The sequence below is a fragment of the Dromiciops gliroides genome, chromosome 3 (assembly GCF_019393635.1).
Source record: "Dromiciops gliroides isolate mDroGli1 chromosome 3, mDroGli1.pri, whole genome shotgun sequence".
Classification (NCBI taxonomy): domain Eukaryota; kingdom Metazoa; phylum Chordata; class Mammalia; order Microbiotheria; family Microbiotheriidae; genus Dromiciops; species Dromiciops gliroides.
The window spans coordinates 377,251,924-377,272,617 of NC_057863.1; the positions used below are offsets into that span (position 1 = coordinate 377,251,924).

At 41.1% G+C, this 20,694-nt stretch overlaps 1 protein-coding gene across 1 annotated transcript in view; it reads left to right on the forward strand.

Annotated features, from left to right (window-relative positions):
• Positions 1–20,694, forward strand: part of LCT (lactase) — a 55,970-nt gene that overhangs the window by 2,411 nt on the left and 32,865 nt on the right. The window contains 7 exon segments of the mRNA XM_043993562.1: positions 4,914–4,976; positions 6,235–6,341; positions 8,818–8,860; positions 8,863–8,900; positions 13,543–13,645; positions 16,749–16,827; positions 18,604–19,327. Of these exon segments, the coding sequence (XP_043849497.1) occupies positions 4,914–4,976; positions 6,235–6,341; positions 8,818–8,860; positions 8,863–8,900; positions 13,543–13,645; positions 16,749–16,827; positions 18,604–19,327 (1,157 nt within the window).

Consider the following 20,694-nt stretch of genomic DNA (forward strand, 5'->3'; position numbering starts at 1 on the left):
CCCTGGGAGCCACCCTGCAAGCTTCCTGAGGGCTAGCCCATTATCCATGCAGCTCAACAAAGCCTCTCTTTGGGGTCATCATATAACTTCTTATCTGGGTTTGAACACATCTAACACTCGCTACAAAGTTGTCAAGGGAGTTGGGGTGTTAGGAAGAGCACCGCTATCCCATTAGGCATGTACTTCCCTTGGCTGACTAGGACACAATCATCTGTCTGATTTGTGTGATTTTCAAAGGCAATGGGGCAGAGTGGCATCCCTCTTATTGTCTGACAGTGCTATGCCCACAGAACCAACACTGAGTCACTTTTAGGTCCCTATAATTATCTGTTCTTTATCTCTACTTCTTTCACACCAAATATCTTTAACAAGGTCCCTTATAATTTCCATACACTTGGCTAACTTATCCAGAAATTCTTGGGTGATTGTTGCCCTGGTAGTGTCAGATATTACTGAGTGTTTAATACAATAGAATTAGTATTTCAAATGACCTTGGAGATTCTTACGTCAGAAATCTTCACTTTTCCATGAGGACACTAAAATCAGGAGATATGAGTGACAAGTTACACAGGTCATTAATGACAGTACTCAAACCTAGGCCTTCTGACTTGATCCCAAGTAAGTATCTATTCTTCCTTTGACCTTATTCAGTATTCACTATCAAATTTGTTTTATAGCTCTTGACTCATTCTTCTTTCTCATTTCCCCCTCAAATTCTTACTTCAATGAAAACTTCTAAAGATTTCTAAAAGGAATTTTTTTCCATTTTCCTATTTCTGTTTTCAGTGATTAAATACCTCTTGGTCATTCACCACTATTTTTTTCTTTCTTTTTTTTTTTTTTTTTTGCGGGGCAATGAGAGTTAAGTGACTTGCCCAGGGTCACACAGCTAGTAAGTGTCAAGTGTCTAAGATGGATTGAACTCAGTTCTTCCTGAATCAAGAGCCCATGCTTTATCTACTGCACCACCGAGCTGCTCCCTCAACCACTATTTCTTTTTTTTAGTTCTGTTTTTGTTTTTGTTTTTTTCAGGGCAATGAGGGTTAAGTGACTTGGCCAGAGTCACACAACTACTAAGTGTCAAGTGTCTGAGATCGGATTTGAACTCAGATCCTCCTGAATCCAGGGCTGGTGCTTTATCCACTGTGCCACCTAGCTGTTCCTCTCAACCACTATTTCTTGAAAGCAAATTATGTACTCAGTACTGTGATATCTACTGTGGGGAATTGTTTTTAAAAAGCATGAATCAATCAATCATTGTTATTAACTACTTACACTGTGCTAGGGGCTAGGAACAGGAATACAAAGCCTAAGAACCTTTAACTCTCAAAAAGTTTACTTTCTAATGAGGGAGATAAGTACATGTAGAAATGTAGGAAGAACATAAGGAGAATACTTACAAATCAATACCAAAATATTTACAATGTGAGGTAGTTTTGAGAGGGAGACTAAGAAAGGATTAAGAAAGGCTTTAAATTTTAAAATTATTTTAAACATGATCATGGTGAATTTTTCTTACGCTTTAGTATATTTTAAATTATTAGTTATATACAGGCACAATGCTAAACATTTTGACTATCTATTATATACAACCTGGATTCACCCATGTGGTTTCTTTTTTTTTTGTCTTGGTTGGTTTTTTGGGGGTTTTTTGCAGGGCAATGGGGGTTAGGTGACTTGCCCAGGTCACACAGCTAGTAAGTGTCAAGTGTCTGAGGTCGGATTTGAACTCAGGTACTCCTGAATTCAGGGCCGGTGCTCTATCCACTGTGCCACCTAGCTTGCACGTGAGTTTCTTTAAATAGTGTAAACTATTTAGTTTGTACCCATACCTTTGTGTGTGACCAGGAGGAGTGACAGGAACCATCTTTGAAAGACCTCACAATTAAGAAATAAAATAAAACATCTTTCGAATGATCAGTAATATGTACTATTTGGACTATTTGGACCCAACCTGTGGTAGAGCCTTCCAAGCTCATGTTGATCTAATCAGCCACAGTCAAACACACTGTACTTTGACCCCAAGACGGTGATGTCATTTTGGTCCTCTTTGAAAATGAAGGGCAACAACCAAAATAACATAGAGGTGGGGAGTTAAGGAAGCAGGGAAGGTGCTACTTTAGCTGAATCTTAAAGGAAGAGATTCTATGGTACAAACATGAAGAGGGAGTGTATTCCAGAAATGGGAGGTGGCTAGTGCAAAGGTAACAGCGATAAGAGATGAAAGTTACCTTGTGAGAGAGAGAGAAGGCTGGTTTGGTTGGATTACAGAGCAGGGGAAAGGAAGTAATATGCAATGAGGCTAGAATATAGGTTGGGGCCAGATGGTGTACAGCTTTAAAAACTAAAGAGAAGGGGGCAGCTAGGTGGCACAATAGATAAAGCACCAGCCCTGGATTCAGGAGGACCTGAGTTCAATCCGGCCTCAGACCACTCACGCCCACTTACTAGCTATGTGACCCTGGGCAAGTCACTTAACCTCATTTTCCCACAGAACAACAACAAAAACTAAAGAGAAGTTTCTATTTTATCCTAGAGATAATAGGGAACCACTGGAATTTATTGATTAGGGAAGTAGATGGTCACACCTATGGTTAAGGAAAATCAATGGCAGCACTGCAGACTAGAGTGGGGGAGAGTGCTGAATTTGGGAGGTCATTGCATATTATCTAGGCACGTTTAGGCAAGGTCCTGAACTAAGGTGGTGACTGTATAAGTAGAGAGATGTTGGATTCAAAAGAATGTTGAGGTAGAATGGCAAGATTTGGTGAGTGATAAGATATGTAGAATAAGGGAGAATGAGGACTCAGGATAATATCAGAATTGCAAACCTGAGAGATTAGAAAGCTGGTTGTACCCTTGATAAAAACAGTAAAGTTGGAAGATAATTTTTTGTTGCTGTTGTTTGTTTTTAGGAATATAGGGGATCCCTAGTTGATAAATGGTCAAAGGATATGAACAGGCAGTTTTCAGACAAAGACATCAAAGCTATCCATAGTTGCATGAAAAAAGTGCTCTAAATCACTATTGATCAGAAAAATGCAAATTAAAACAAGTCTGAGGGACATCATCACACATATCAGAGGGGCAAATATAACAAAAAAGAAAAATGTATGTAGGAGGGAATGTGGGAGAAGTGGGATGTTAATCCACTATTGGTGGAGTTGTGAACTGGTCCAACCATTCTAGAGAGCAATTTGGAACTATGCCCAAAGGGCTATAGAACTGTGCATATCCTTTGATCCAGCAATACCACTGCTAGGATTATATCCCAAAGACATCCAAAAATAAAAAAAAAAAAGAGAGAGGGATCTATTTATACAAAAATGTTTCTAGCAGCTCTTTTTTGTGATGGCTAAGAATTGGAAACCAAAGGAATGCCCATCAACTGAGGAATGGCTAAACAAGCTATGGTATGTGATTGTGATGGAATATTACAATGCTGTAAGAAATGACAAAGATTATTTCAGAAAACCCTGGAAAGACTTATGTGAACAGATGTATAGTGAAGTGAGCAAAACCAGGAGAATGTGTGACAGTGACAGCAATATTGTTCAATAAAGTACTGTGAATGACTTATCTATTCTCATCAATACAGTGATCTAAGACAATCCCAGAGGATACTATCCCAGAAGCATACTATCCACTTCCAGAGAAAGAACTCATATGAGTGAAGACAGAGTGAAGCATGCTATTTTAACTTCTTTCATTTTTTCTTTTGTTCATCTTCTTACACAAAATTACTAATACGTAATGTTTTACATAATTACACATGTATAAAATATAGCTGATTGCTTATCACCTCAGGAAAAGGGGAAGGGGAGGGAGGGAGAGAATTTGGAACTTAAAACTTAAAATTAAAATGTTCATTAAAAAAAATAGGGTGGGGGGCGGCTAGGTGGCGCAGTGGATAGAGCACCGGCCCTGGAGTCAGGAGTACCTGAGTTCAAATCCGCCTCAGACACTTAACACTTACTAGCTGTGTGACCCTGGGCAAGTCACTTAACCCCACTTGCCTCACTAAAAAAAAAAAAAAATAGGGGGCAGCTTGGTAACGCAGTGGATAAAGCACCGACCCTGGATTCAGGAGGACCTGAGTTCAAAACTGGTCTCAGACACTTGATGCTACCTGTGTGACCCTAGGCAAGTCACCTAACCCTCTTTGCCCTGCAAAGGAAAAAAAAAAAGAATTGTCCATTGCTTACCACAATTATCAAACACCAAAATGATAGATAAAAAACAATAAACATATTAAAAAAAAAAGAACTTAGAGAAAGACCATAGTTGAAGGCTGTAGAGAGAAGGACCAATAAAGGGGGGAGAATTAAAATTCCCAAGGGGGATCAATCTACAGGCGAAGATGGTAGGGGATAGGAATCAAGGGATTGGCAAAGGGAAGGGGAACCTCATTGTCAGGGACTAGAGGAAAAGGAGAAAGGATGGGAGATGATTACAAGGGGTTTTGAAATGAAGAAAAGGGAGAAGGGGGGCAGCTAGGTGGCACAGTGGATAAGCACTGGCCCTGGATTCAGGAGGACCTGAGTTCAAATTCGGCCTCAGACACTTGACACTTACTAGCTGTGTGACCCTGGGCAAGTCACGTAACCCTCATTGCCCCACAAAAGAAAGAAGAAAGAAAGAAAGAAAGAAAAGAAAAGAAAAGAAGAAAGAAAGAAAGGAAGGAAGGAAGGAAGGAAGGAAGGAAGGAAGGAAGGAAGGAGGAAGGAAGGAAAGGAAGGAAGGAAGGAAGGAAGGAAAGAAAGAGAGGACAGAGGGAGGTTATATTGAATGGCCTCAATTTTCTCAGGAAAGTAAAAAGGCAAGGTCCTCAACTGAGAGGGTGAGAGGAAGGGGAGGGTTGGATTCGAAGTCGATACTGTGTTTATCTTCCTTTCTTTCGGTTTGGTTTTCAGGTGGGAAACTGTCTGTGGTGCTGGGAGTTGATGACATCTCTGAGTATTATTGGGATCCTCACAGTATCATCTTATCAGGGTAAGACCAGTGAGCTTCATTTCCCATATCAAAAGGTGCCTCTACGGACAGCTAGGTGCACAGTGGATTGAGTCCTGGACCTAGAATCAGTAGACCTTGAGTTCTAATCTGGCCTCAGATGCTTGGTAGGTGTAACCCTGGGCAAGTCACTTAACGTCTGCCTGCCTCAATTTCCTCATTTGTAAAATGAGGGAAAATACTAGCACTTCCCTCCCAGGGTTGTTATGAGGATAAATGAAATCATTATAAACACCACAGTGTCTAGGTACATAACAATACTAATAAATGCCTGTTAAATTTTTAAAATTAAAAAATTATGTTGATGTTGTCCAAGAAGATTGGCCATTATGATTTTATAAAGTCCTTGCTAGCTGACAATGGTTTGATGCACACCTCTCCTTGGACAGTTCAAAAACATTTTTTTACACCAAATAATTATGGACTTTTTTGTTTGTTTATGCAGTCATGCCAGACTCTTCATGACAACATTTGGATTTTTATTGGCAAAGATACTGGAATGGTTTACCATTTCCTTCTTTAGTTCATTTTACATATTTGGAAACTGAGGAAAGCAAGGTTAAGTGACTTGCCCAGGATCACACAGCTAGTAAGTATCTGAGGGCCACATTTAAACCCAGGTTTATATCTTGACTCTGGACCCATGCTCCTGTCTACTGTGCCACCTCAGCTGACCTGATTTCTTGAAATCTCAACTACACCCTACTTGAAGAGCCTGTGTCTGCCTTGGCCAAGCATTCAACCAAAAGAGGACTGATTGTAGTGCTTTTCTTCAAAGCATCAGTTCGAGTGGGGTCTGGTTCCCTCCTTGCCTCCCCCACCCCACTTTTGTGTTATTAATTTTCCATGCACCTGATTCTTCTCAATAGAATATAAGTTCTCTGTCTCTGTGTTGTGTGCCTAGCACCTAGGACAGTGGCCTGACACATAGAACGTACTTAATTTTTTTAATTTTTTTTATTTGTTTGGGCAGGGGCGATGAGGGTTAAGTGACTTGCCCAGGGTCACACAGCTAGTAAGTGTCAATTGTTTGAGGCTGGATTTGAACTCACGTCCTCCTGAATCCAGGGCCGGTGTTTTATCCACTGAGCCATCTAGCCGCCCCAGAAGGTACTTAATAAATGCTTTTTGAACTGAACTTGAGAAGACAGGATCAGTTTACAGCAGAGCTGCTTTGCTGCAAATGGTTATTTAAAATATGTGTTTCTTCTTTAATCATCTTAGTTCTCACTTCTCAATCTTGTGGTTTAGAAAAACAGAAAAAGCCAGAAGTCCAAAATGAAACAGTCACGGTCTCTGGGTGGCTTGTGCATGACTTAGAGCTCATAGCTGTAAGACCTATTTAAAGAAGCAGCATGAGGTAGGTTGTGCACACACCACTTATTCCCATTTTACAGATGGGGAAAGGTGGTTGGGAGGAAAGTCTTTTGTAAACCTTGAAGCACTATGCAAAATGACTTGTTTATTGTAAAACGTGGTGACCACAACTGGACAAAGTATTCTAGATGTGGTCTGATGAGAACAGTGTAAATAGGACTAGCGTTTCTCTTGCTCTGGATACTATTTCTATTAATGTAGCTTAAGAACACATTTGTTTTCAGAGTTTCCACTTAATGTTGCTAGATTGGGTTTGTAGTCCCTTACAACCCATGGTGGTTTTTTTATTGGTTAGTTTGTTTTTGATTTTTAGTATGAAGGACTTTTATTCATGTCTCTTTCATCCTATTCTTGTGCTGTTGATTTTTATACCCAACTGCAGGACTTTCCATTTATCCCTCTTAAATTGCATCTCGTTTGTTTCTGCCTTACTGTGACAACTTCTTTTGAGTTCCTACACTAATGAAATGATATTTTTAAAGCCTTTAGCACAGTGCTTGGTATATAGTATTTACATAATAAATGCTTGTTCCCATTCTTTCCTTCCCTACTCTGTCATTCAGTGTATTAACTCTCCCTCTTTTGCACCATCTGTAAATTTGATAAGCCTGCCATACATACCCTCATCCAAGTCATTGGATATTCAACAGAATACAGCCAAGGATAAAAACCTATAACTGACTTATTGACCTACCTCTGCATTGACATTAATCGATTATTCGATATGCTTTGGGTCTGGTCAGCCAATTATTTCCAGACCCATCTAACAGTATTTTGTTAAAAAATACAACAAAGACAGATTTTGACCCCAAGTCTATGGTACAGAGTTGGTTTTTTATTTTTTTGTTTTGTTTTGTTTTTTTTAGTGAGGCAATTGGGGTTAAGTGACTTGCCCAGGGTCACACAGCTAGTAAGTGTTAAGTGTCTGAGGCCGGATTTGAACTCAGGTACTCCTGACATCCAGGGCCAGTGCTCTATCCACTGCGCCACCTAGCTGCCCTCAGAGTTGGTTTTTTAAATAATACAAATGGAGGAGTAAGAGAAATGGATAAAGGGGACAAGGCTAAATCTCAACTTGGCCATCATAACACATAGCTACAAGATAGCAAAGGGCCAATGCTCCATAGATACTGATCATGAAACTTAATTTGGAAAACAATGTGGAGTCAGTCAACATACTTATTAGGGTTCATAGGACATGTTGAACTTAATTGGCACTGGGGGTATGTCATGAAGATTAGTCATTTAGTCAATCAAGATTAGTCTTTGTCCTCAAGGACTAGATAAATCTAATAATCAAAGCAATGCAGCAAAGTATCTGATGAAAATAAATCTATAAATATAGTATTTGATAAGTTCATGGAAAGGTAAGAGGTCAAGTGCTATGCTCATGGACTGAAGGGGAGGTGGGATAAAGAGGGATGGGATTAATTAGGAAAGGCTTCCTAAAAGATGTGGCCTTAATTTGTATTCCAAAATGGTACATGATTATACTGTATAACATATATTAGATTGATTGAATTCTTGGGGATGGGGGAGGAAAAGAAAGGGGAGTAAAAATCGGAATTCAAATCTTACAAAAATGAACGTTGAAAACTATTTCTACATGTAATTGGAAAAAAGAAATAAATGACTATTTTTGTTTGTTTTGTTGGCAATGAGGGTTAAGTGACTTGCCCAGGGTCACACAGGTAGTAAGTGTCAAGTGTCTGAGCTGGATTTGAACTCAGGTCCTCCTGAATCCAGGCCAGTGCTTTATCCACTGAACACCTAGCTGCTCCTAAATTACTATTTTTTAAAAAAAATGTAAATGTTAATGGGAACAATTTGAGAAAGGTGACCACTGGAAGGGGTAAAATATCACAGCACTGGCTCCTGAAACCATTGTCCCTAAAACTCATGACTCTTTGAGGTTCCAGTGTCTGAGATAGTTAGCTAAACTTTTTTTTAAATTAAATTTTAGGGGCAGCTAGGTGGTGCAGTGGATAGAACAGTGGCCCTGGAGTCAGGAGTACCTGAGTTCAAATCCGGCCTTCAACACTTGACGCTTACTAGCTGTGTGGACCCTTGGCAAGTCACTTAACTCCAATTGCCACGCTAAAAAAAAAAAAAAATTAAGTTTTAAAAGGAAACTGTACCTTTTGTCATCTCTTATGACAAAAATAATATCCTATTATATTTTTATACACACAATTTTTCAGCCATTCCCTGATCAATGAAGCCCAGCTCAATGATCTACAATCCATTATTGTCCATTGGAATTGGTTGGAGCCTTCCCATCTCTAGACCAGGCATCCTCCCCCCACTTTTCTCCTTTTCCCCTTCCCCTCTGCCCAGCAATTTAGGGCTCTGCACAGAAGCCAGAAAAGCAGAACAATTCCAAGTAAACTTTTGCCTTTCAAGTGCTTACATCTATTTGCTTGTTTGTAGGACTCTATTGATTTCTTCTCTCTGGATCTGCTGTGTGATTGCCAAGCAAGGCAGGTCCACCACAGGAACTGAGCAGACTTCAGGTAATTTGAGTCCTTTTCCATATTGAAAATGAATGGAGAGGGTTTCTGGGAGTGTGTTAGATATTTAAGGTTCCAATTAAGTGCATAGTATTAATAGTAATAATAATAACTAGAATTTATATAGCATGCAACAACCTGAGGGGCAGGTACTATTATTGTCCTCATTTAACAGTTGAAGAAACTGAGTAAAGCAGAGATTAAGTGATTTGCCCAGGGTCACACAGCTACTAAGCCCAGGGTCTGAGGGCTGAATTTGAACTAAAGTCTTCTAAATCCAGGCCCCAGGATTCTAATATCCTGTACCACCTAGCTGCATAGGCTGCATTTTCAATGATAAAAGGGATTTCTCATTTCTAGATAAGAGATCTGCTTGAGGGGATAGTGACTAAGTTACTAGTAATGCTCTTATTTAGACATGAGAAACATTAGAGTAATAATTATTACTCTTGGGATAATATTTATATTTGAAGGCACCGGGGGGCACTGGGGCAGCTAGGTGCCAATGGATAAAGTGCTGGGACTGACTCATTGTTCTGAGTTCAAATCTAGCCTCAGATACTTCCTACCTGTGTGACCCTGAGCAAGTCAATTAACCCTGTTTGCCTCAGTTTCCTCATCTGTCAAATGAGCTGGAGAAGCAAATGGAAAACCACTCCAGTCTCTTTGCCAAGGAAACCCCAAGGGGGATCACAAAGAGTGTATGCAACTGAAAAAGACTGAACAAACACCAACAATGGCATATGTTAAATTTAGCTGGATTTTAGAGTTGAAAATACCTGGGTTTGAATCCTAGCTCGGGCATTTAATAGCTATGTAACCTTGAGCATACCATTTAGCTCTCTGAGACTTGGTGTCCCCATCTGTAAAATGAGGGGAGTGGATTCAGTGTCTATGTTAGTTCTCTCGTTCTGGCTTGTCCCTCCCCTAACTCCTGTTCCCTTTAATGATATATTGAGAACAACCTATGTTCTGAATTTTGGTATCATGACTAGCTTATTTGTCTTCCTAGAATTCTGGACCCTTACCTATTACTAACCACATATGGTGTCTATACTTTGGACTTTTTTCTGACCTACTGGCCTTTGTGGACCATAGATAGCTGCCTACTCCCAGGCCTTTTTTCTTGCTTCTTGTCTGCTCCTCATCTCCTATACTCTCTTTTTTTTTCTTTTTTCTTTTTCTTTTTTTTTTTTTTTAGTGAGGCAATTGGGATTAAGTGACTTGCCCAGGGTCACACAGCTAGTAGTATTAAGTGTCTGAGGCTGGATTTGAACTCAGGTACTCCTGAATCCAGGGCCGGTGCTCTATCCCCTGTGCCACCTAGCCGCCCCCCATCTCCTATACTCTCATTATCCTTAATTCCTTAGCTCATCCCTCTGGTTTAAGCTCCAACCTTTGCCTCATTGACCACCTGTGTCCTGTGGCACATTGGTTAAGCAGTGACAAGTACATATGCTTTTTGCCCCAATATTTTACCCACATCTATTCACCAAGGTGATGACTTGTCAAAAAAGTATCAGAGTTCTGGTTTATCAAATCGTTCCTGACCCATCAGGTCAGAGGTCTCAAGCTCACCTAAAGTAATAAACCAATAGATGACAAACAAGCACTGGTTCACATGTGATTGTCCTCATCTCTCCATTTGTCAAACAAGTATCAGGTCAAACGAGATAATGGATGCATCCATGATATCAAACATCCTCTCCTTTATATGAGATGGTGATGCTTCTGGCTCACGGTCAGTAGGAAAGCATACTTTGAGTTGTTGTTCCAGCAGTGGGGGGTGAGCCATTGCGAGCCATTTCCCCCTCTCACCTGATCTCCCTGTAATCAATAGACTTCACATATAAGACATGACAGCAGATCTGGGCCATGGACCAGCACTGTGATCTGTGATCTGTTTGTGTGCAAATTGAATCCATGAGCTTGGTTTTACTCATTGGGTAGACCAGCAGTTTCCAAGTAAGGACCTTGTATCTCCAGAGGGCTGTGCAGTGACCCCAAGGCAGTAATCAGAAGTTAGATGGGTCCCAACTCATTTTTCCCATGACCATCAATAGGGCCACCTTGTTTCCATCCACAACTCCACCCCCTTTAGTTATTATTGCCCAACAACCCTTCTTCCCCTCCCCTCCAAATGTCTTCCCTTATGCTCTTAGCAGAGAGAGGTCCCCAGGGCAGATAAAGCCTAACCACAGCCCAGGCACCTGCACCAGCAGCTGTTTCAGTCAAAATTCCTCCCCACCCCCAATGTAGACAAGAGCTGCTGGTCCTTTTGCTTCCTAGTCAGTGGCTGATGTGCCACTCTCCCATTCTCCTTTTTGGTGGGCTAGAGTGAGTTACTCAGGATAGGCATGTATGGATGTGTTACAGCCTACATCACAGGCCTCATTACATTCTTCCCCAAAAACCCCTCCTCCCCCATTTCTGTATTTCCTATTTCTGCCATGACTATTCTAGTCAGCCCAGGTTAGCAACCTAAACACCTTACTTTCCCTGACCCACGAACTAGTCATTTGCCAGGTCCTGCCAACTGACTTCCATGTCATGTCAATTTATTTTTTTCTTTTCTTTTTTTGGGGGGCAGGCAACGAGGGTTAAGTGACTTGCCCAGGGTCACACAGCTAGTAAGTGTCCAAGCATCTGAGGCCAGATTTGAACTCAGGTCCTTCTTAATCCAGGGCCAGTGCTTTATCCACTACGCCACCTAGCTGCCCCTTCATATGTCATTTCTTGTATCCATTCCCATCTGTATTTTCACGCAGCTGCTACCCCTCCTTCAGGCCCCCTCATCACCTGCACCTGGAAGCAATAGCCTCCCAATTGCTATCCTGCCTTAAGTCTCTCCCCACTCCTTTCTATCCTCCATACAACTGCCAAGTTGGTCTTCATAAAGGGCAGGGTTTGACCACGCCACTCCCTACTCAGTTAAGTCCCCCCGGTCTCTATTGACACTAAGATCCAATTTATTTCATCTTTAACTCATCCTTTAAAAATTTCTATTTTTTAGAGTTTTATAATGCACAAACTCTGATCCATATGTCATTGACATACATAATTCAAAATAAGTCTATATATATATATATGCAATGAAAAGCATGGACACCTTGGGTTAGACTAGAATGTGGTATCACACACCAGTTCTTCTCCCATAAAGACCAGGGTGTTAGTTCCCATTACTAAACTATTGCCATTCAGAGTCAGTTTGTCAACATGTTTAAGTGGCTGCTATATGCAAAGCACTGGACTAGGATGCTAAGCATGTGACCAAGGAGCTTAAGATCCAAATAACATTTAGATTCCATTTCCAGACCTGCTTAGTCAAGCTGCTTTTAAAAAAAAATGATTTATTAGAAATACAACGTCAAATATCAGTCCAACTAGTTAAACTCACTTTGCAACTATTTACAATGTAATTAGTAATAGCTAATACTAACAATAGCTGGCATTTATATAGCATTTGGCCTCTCCTTCTGGATCCACAATGTCACGGAGAGGGAAAACCTGCTGCATGGGCAACAGCTTGTTTTCATATTGATCCGCCCAGGCCAGTGCCCTGGAGAGGACACTCCAGCTACTCCTCATGGGGTAGATACAACACGGGACACGGCAGTTAACGGTTATAAGTCACTCAGGAGTTGGGCTCCCGTATCGGACTGCACAGCCACACTGTGGCCTGTGGCTCTTCAAGGTGCTGATCCATGGTCGTCCACGACTGGTGGAGGCCTACTATATAGCATTTTAAGGTTTTGCTTTATAAATATTGTTTGAGTTTATCCTCAAATGCCTGGGAGGTACTATTTTTATCTCCCTTTTACAGATGAAGAAACTGAGGCAAAGAAAGGTTAAATGATTTATTATCACAATTAATGGCTGAGGCAGGATTCAATGACATTTAACCCACAAAATTTCGCTATTTTATACTTACTGCCTCTAAGTCGCCACTGATATTCTTTTTTCGTTCATTTCTATTCACTTTTCTTCTGATATGGTCCCAGCTAGTGAATGCTCTGTTCAGCTGGTTTGGTTTTTTTTGGCTTTGCATGATTATTTCAAGGCTTTTCCATATTATTTTTCATGCCTGTCAATATCAATACATTGTATGAAAGTGTCACAACATTTCCATATTTTTGTACATTTTAGATTCCTTTAATTTTTTTAAAATTACAAATAATGCTGCAATAGAAATATTTGAACAAAAAGCTCTTTTCTTTTTGTTTTTGAGAATCTCCTTACCAATATATTCTTTTTTTGTTTATTTTTTTTGTTTATTTGGTATTTTGTTTTCCCCATTTATATGTAAAAACTATTTTTAGCATCCATTTAAAAAACTTTGAGTTCCAAATTCTCTCTTCCTGTCCTCCCCCCACTTTGAAAAGGCAAGCAATTTTATATGCTTGCCAGTGTATTCTTGCCAGTGATATAATTAGTGAGATAAGTAAGATTTTTTTGGTAACTTTTACTGCATGTTGCCAGGTTGTTTTTCCCTCTCCCCCTTACAAAGTCAAATAGTTTGCAATTCTACCAGCAATGAATGAGTATAAACCAAACTGATTCTTGTACAGCCCACAATATGTCTACTACCTTTGGAAGCTTTAGACTGTGCAGCATCAATTCCTGACTGTTTTTTGTTTCTTTGCAGACCCTTGATCCCAAAGTGAAAGTTTTCATCTTCAACCTAAAACTTCACAACTGCATTCCCATGAAGGAGAAATCAACCCAACTCCTGTTTAACGTGATGGAAGGTTGGTAGAAAATGCCTAGAGATGCTGCAATTGGCTTTAGTGAGCACACTTTCAGGCTCTAAATCCTATGATCTGTGAAGGACTGAGGTTTGAACATGGAAAGATGGTAAATATGGGTGGACTTGATAGAAAACAAAGATGACAGCTCTGCTAGAAATCTGGTGCCAGATTGTATTCCCTGCACCTTTCCTCCTTGTTTACCTGCCTCTGACCTCAGCTACCATATGTAGTGGGTGTTGGTGTGATGGAGATGATTCTCTGTGTGGTGTCAGGAGTAGCACATATTTATAGAATCAATATGGTTCAGGGGAAAGAGCACAGGCTGAGAACTGAGAAACCTAGGCTCCAGTTACAAGGCAGTGGGCAAGGTCACTGAACCTCTGTTTCTTCATCTGTCCAGTGAAAATAACAACTACCCTGTCTCCCTCGCAGGGTTGTTATGATGAAGATAGCTTGCTTTTGTGGAAATTTATTTTGATTTGGAGACCCTACCTTTAGGCTGAGATTAGAAAGCCTTAGGCCCTCAGGGTCTCTTCTGTGTGGGAGGTGCTGGTGCCCCCCTCCCCCTCTGCTTCAGCTGAGCCCAAAAGCCCTGTGGGCTGTACAAGACGCCAGGTCAGACAGCTGGGGGGGAAAAAAAAGCCCCCAGCTCCCTCCAACCTGAGCGGAGCTATCTGAAAGATCCCGGATAGCCTGTGCTGAGGCACGTGAAGCTGAAGCACATCCCCCAGCCGCAGCCCTGACTGGCAGATTAGCTTGGTCTGTGGGGGCGCAGGAAGCCCCAAGATTTGAGTGGAGAGAAGAAAAGGTATATATAGACCTGGGAGTTAGATTAGAAGGGATCTGTCAGGGGGATGAGATGAACAGTAACGCAGGACTAGGAACAAGGAGGAAAGGCCGGCGGACAAGATTAGAGGGGCGGCAAAGGCGGCAGAGGACGGAGCAGACAGACAGACCAGGAGGCAGCGGGGAGCACAGAAGCAGTCAGCACAGGGTACAGGTTGGAGAAAGTGAAGATTAAGAGGAGTTAGAAGAAAGGAGCTGAGCAGGGAAAGTGTAGCGTGCCCTGAGGCAGGAGGCGGCTAAGGCCCTTATTGTATTCAAGAAGTTTGAGCAGCAGGTGGGAAAGAGACCGCAGGAAAGCAGTCAGGTTGTACATTTTATTTCCCTGTATTCTTAATTTTAAATAGTATCTCATAAATAAACTTTGCTTTGATTATTTAGTTAAGAGGCTTCTTAATCTTTAGTTTATCAATCTGGGAGTAGAGCAGTGTGGTGGAACGTTATAAACGACCCATGTTAAATTAATAGCAGTCAGATAGCCAGTTAGTCAAAAGTCCCCAGATTAGTCATCCACAGATTAGGCCCCCCAAAATTAGCCCTAGTCTTCAAAAATATTTTCACATTTGAATGGCGACCCAGATGGGACTTATGGCCCAATTATAATTGTCCTAAACTTATCATTTTTCATATACTTATAATTTTTCATATAGTGCACAATTATATAATTTTCTAAATTAGATATAGCTTATTAATAATTAATTTTTTTACACTTTTATGTAGCACCTTAAGGTTTACAAAGTGCTGTCCTTATAACATCCCAGGGGGATGGGGAGTAAGGTATTATCACCCAAATTACAGATGAGGAAACTGAGGCAGAGATTTTTTTTTTAAGGGACATATAAAGGTTCACACAGATAATAAGTATTAGAGCCAGGACTAGTACTGTGCTCACCCAACTCCAAGATCAGTCTTTTTTGCCTTATATCACACTGATTTTTATTGTGATAATATGAGTAATGTCTACTCAACAGCATTGGAGGAAATTTGGAAGGCATTCATGTCCAAGGTAGATGCTCAGTTATTAAATGTGTATACCAAAGAGGCAGCTATGTGGCTCAGTGGATAAAGCACCTGGATTCAGGAGGACCTGAGTTCAAATGCAGACTCAGACACTTGACACTTACTAGCTGTGTGACCCTGGGCAAGTCACTTAACCCTCATTGCCCCACAAAAAAAAAAAAAAGAAAGAAAGGAATACAGTTATCAAATGTGTATACCAGGCATGCACTCAAAGGAAGAGTCAGATTGTTTAAACATGTATCCTAGTTCTTCCCAGCAAAACTTTGTCCAAATGTATAGCTGAAAAGAGGATTCCTAAGTAGGAGGATGGGGCAGCTAGTTGGCACGGTAGATAGCATGCCTAGCGAGAGTCAGATTCTTCCTAAGCTCAAATCCGGCATCAGATATTAACTAGCTGTGTGACCCAGGGCAAGTCACCTAACCTTGTTTGCCTCATCTTCCTCATCTGTAAAATGAGAAGGAAATGGCAACTATTCCAGTGTCTTTGCCAAGAAAATCCCATATGGGGTCACAAAGAGTTGGACACAACTGAAATAACTGAACAACAAAAAGTAGAGATATGCTGGACCTAGATTGAATGACTTTCTGTGAGAACTGGTTTTTCCATCTTCCAAAGGTCTGATCTAATTTGTCACCTGTTGCTTTTCAGGACCAAATAGGTAACAATTAAGATCAGGTCCATGTCTAGATGCTTACTTATTTCCTAGTGCATTCCACTTAGATCAGTTTTAATTTAGTAAATCCCCCCCACAAAGATCAGTTTTAATTGAATAAATCACTAACAAAAATATGTGTTAGAAAATGTTTTCCCTCCTGACTAACTCCTCAACAAATAAAGAAATGAGAGGCAGTGTGTTGCATCAGAGTGAGAGCTGACCTTGAAACTAGGAAGACCTGAGTTCATGCATCATCTGTAACACATTCTGGGTGTATGACACTAGGCAAGTCATTTGACTTTTAAGGGTTCCAGGGAACAATTCCAGAAAAGGTGGCGACCTGCATGGGCAGAGGAAGCTTGCCCATGCAGGAAATCCCCATGCCAGCAAAATCCCAATTCAGTCCCTATCCTTCTGAAGGAAATGAACATTTCCAGAGGTAGGTACTGCAGGGACATTTCATCTACTGCTCAGCATTTGGATTTCATAGAGCTCTTTTTAGGCACAAAGAAAACTCCTGAAGATGGACCCCCGGCCTGGTAGAAAGTCTGCATGTGTGGTTTAACAAACTTCTTATCTTACAGCCATAAATAAAGATGAAGTGCTGACCATTGGGTTTGATGTCAATGAATTTCTACAGTGTCCTTCCAATGCCAAGGAAAGGTAAGACTGAGGAGGGGAGTCAGGGTCAGGAAATCTCTCACTAAATATCTATGTGACCTTGGACAAGTAATTTTATCTCTCTGATAAAAGAGATAAACCCTCAGTTGTAAAAAAGGGGAAAAGCTGTTCAGAAAACAATATGAAAGCATTTTCAATGGCCTATGAAATGTCACTTGGAGATGGGGGTATTATTATAAAACCGGCAAATGGTATCTCCTGGAGCAAGCTGGAAGGTAGAGATCGGCTTCCCAGACCTTCAAATATGCCTTCTTCGCTCTCTTCAAGCATTTATTTGTCCACTTCTATAATCCCTTACACCTGAATAGAACTTAAAAATTCTATTAATGCAACTAGGAGGTGCAGTGGCTAGAACATCAGACTTGGAATTAGGAAGACCTGAATTCAAATCCAGTCTCAGACATTTACTAGCTGTGCCACCTTGGGCAAATCACTTACCCTCTCTCTGCCTCAGTTTCCTTACCTGCAAAATGGAGATAGTAATAGGACTGCCTCCCAAATTTACTACGAAGATAAAATGAGATATTTGTGGGGTGCTTTGCAAACCTTAAAGAGTCCTAATTATGCTAGTTATTGTTATTAGTTAGTTACAAAGCTGCCTTCAGAAACATCTCATTTAATAGATGCAATAACCCTCTGAGGTAGAGAGGGCCAAGGATTACCATCCCCATATTTCAGATAAAGAAACTGAGACCAAGAAAAGTGAAATGACTTACTTAATTGACTATCTGTAAGATAGTCAATGGGGTATGTTGAGTTGGAACCCAAATAGCCTCACTCCTAACCCCAGACTCTTTATTAAGACCCTACTATGTGCCAGGCACTGGGTTAGACCTGGAGATAGAAAGAAAGGCAAAAAAGAGTCCCCATCTCAGTGAGCTCACAGCCCAGTGGGGGAGGAAACATGCAAACAAACATACAATCACAGGATCAATAGGACATAATTTCAGAGGGAAGGTTATAGGATTAAGGGGGATTAGGAAGGATTTCTTGTAGAAGATAGGATTTTAGGGCAGCTAGGTGGTTCAGTGGATAGAGCACTGGCCCTGGATTCAGGAGGACCTGAATTCAAATCTGACCTCAGACACTTAACACTTACTAGCTGTGTGACCCTGGGCAAGTCACAACCCCAATTGCCTCACCAAAAAAAAAAAAAAAAGATAGAATTTTAGCTGAGACGTGATAGAGGTGTTCTCAAGTTTAGCCACCAAAGGTAGGAGAGAGAGAGGAAAAGATCTTTCAGGATAAACAGATCATGGATATAGCAGATACTACTGATCCCCCGACTTCTTTTAAGTCTATAGGAAGCCTTCCCCAATCCCTCTTAATTCCAGTGCCTTCCCTCTGCTCATTATTTCCTATTGACCCTGAATTTAGTTTGCATTGCCTCTGTTTTTATATGCTATCATCTGCTCCCCTCTCCCCATTAGAATGTGAGTTCCTTGACAGCAGGGACTGGTTTTTTGCCTCTTTTTGTATCCCCAGTACTTAGCCTAGTGCCCAGGACATAGTAGGTGTTTAAAAAATATACATTGTACTGCATTGCATAGCATGTATAGTATGTGTGTTGACTGGTTTGCAGTCCCCCCCCCCCACAGCCCCACCTTTTTGTTTTATTCTTTGTTACAGAAAATTATTCTAAAGTGGGAGGGGAGTGGATAGGCATATCTTTGGAAATGAAAGTGGTATAAAAATAAAACATATCAATCCAGGTTAAGCAAAACAAACAATCCCTTCCTTTTCTTATGCTTCCGGCAGGTATTGCTTCCTACCGGACAATCTGACTGGCCAAAGTGACCAGCAAGAAAAGAGCCCAGCGGCCGCCTTCTCTGTAACGCCGACCTCATCCTACTGGAGAGTTTGGCAAATGTTTGCTAACCAGTCTGAGGCAGAGAGAGACTTGTTCCTGCAGGATGTTTTCCCTGGGGGTTTCCTCTGGGGCACTGCCACAGGAGCCTTCAATGTGGAGGGAGCCTGGGCAGAAGATGGAAAAGGAGAAAGTGTGTGGGACAGGTTTGGACACCAGGGCCATGCGGAGAAGAAAGCGGTGCCCGATGTGGCCAGTGACAGTTACCACAAGATCGAGTATGATATCTCTCTCCTCCGTGGCCTCCAGGCTCAGCTCTACAAGTTTTCCATCTCGTGGTCTAGGATCTTCCCCACAGGCTACAAGAGCAACATCAACCCCCGAGGTGTAGCCTACTACAACAAGTTGATTGACAGCTTGCTGGACTCCCACATTGAACCAATGGTGACCTTGTTCCACTGGGACCTACCACAGGCCCTGCAGGATCACGGAGGGTGGCAGAATGAGAGTGTGGTGGATGCTTTTGTGGACTACGCAGCTTTTTGCTTTGCCACCTTTGGGAACCGGGTGAAGTTGTGGGTGACCTTTCATGAGCCTTGGGTGATAAGCTATGCAGGCTATGGTACCGGACGGCATGCCCCAGGCATCTCTGACCCAGGAGTAGCCTCATTCAAGGTACTTCCTACCCCTATGATTGATATTGTTCTGATCAGTCTTTCATTCAGCAAGCATTTATGAAGGCTTTACTATATGCTAGACACTATGCTAAGTGCAGAGGATACAAAGAAAAGCAAAATCACAGAGCTGCCCTCAAGCTCTGATTCTAATGGAAATTAGGAAAGGACACTCTTCCCTCAGCCAGTACAGATACCATTTCTGACTGATTATTCCTCATGTCATATATCTATGGTTGGAAGAGACCTCAAAGACCTAGTGCAACCCCCTTATTTTACATTAGAGGAAGCTGAGGCTTATGGAGATGAAGTGGTCAGTCATAAGTCATAAGCACCACAAGTGGGATTTGAACACAAATATTCCAACTCTAGAACCAACATGCTTTCCACGGTAACAAGAGTCCGTGTCTTTTTCTGTAAAATCTTTCCATGGCAATGTGTCCTAGACCAGTTATTACTATTACACTATAGTTTTTCCTACTATGCATTGCTTTCATTTAAATTCTGTTCAGGGCTTTCCAGGCAAGATGGCAGAGGGGGACAATCTAGTAGAATCAGGCTTCTCATACATCCTTCAAAAATGAACAAATAGAAATACCAAAGAAAAGAGAAGTAGCTAAAAAACAAAAAATAAAAATAGCTAATCAACCAAAATTTTTCAATGAGCAGAGCAGAATGGTGATACGATTATATACAGATCAAAAAGGATTTTTAAGCACCACACTAAGACGCTATGGGGAAATATATAATACTAGAGATGCTTGTGTCTTATCGGAACATGAAACTCTAAAGATATATAGAACCAAGGTCTTGTCTCAAAGCCCAATACTTTTGTCTCTCTGTCTCTTAGAGAACTAAGCAAACCAAGAGATGGTCAAGTTTTGGGTTAAATAAAATGGAATAGCAATAGGATTGATGAGCACTTTGGGTGACTTCCATTTTGCTTTTTTAAGGCAAGTGACCCCACAAAACTTGGGCTCACAAATGCATTAGAGCTGGAAGTAATCTTAGAGGTCATTTAGTTTGATCTATTGGTTTTACAAATGAGAAAACCCAGGCCCTTAGTGGTAAAGTGGTATAGTGCAAAAAGCACTGGCTTTTAAAATAAATTCAATTTTATTGTATTTTCAATTCCAAATTCCTTCCTTCCCTTCTCTTTTCCCATTCACTGAGAAGACAAGGAAAACAAAACCTATTACAAATATAGGTCAATTAATCAATGAACATTTATTAAGTGCCTACTGTATGTCAGGCATTGTGCTAAGTGCTGGGATACAAGAAGAGGCGAGACAGTCCCTGCCCTCTGAGAACTTACAATCTAATGGGAAAGGGGAGAGCTATGCAAGCAAATATACACAAAGCAAGCTA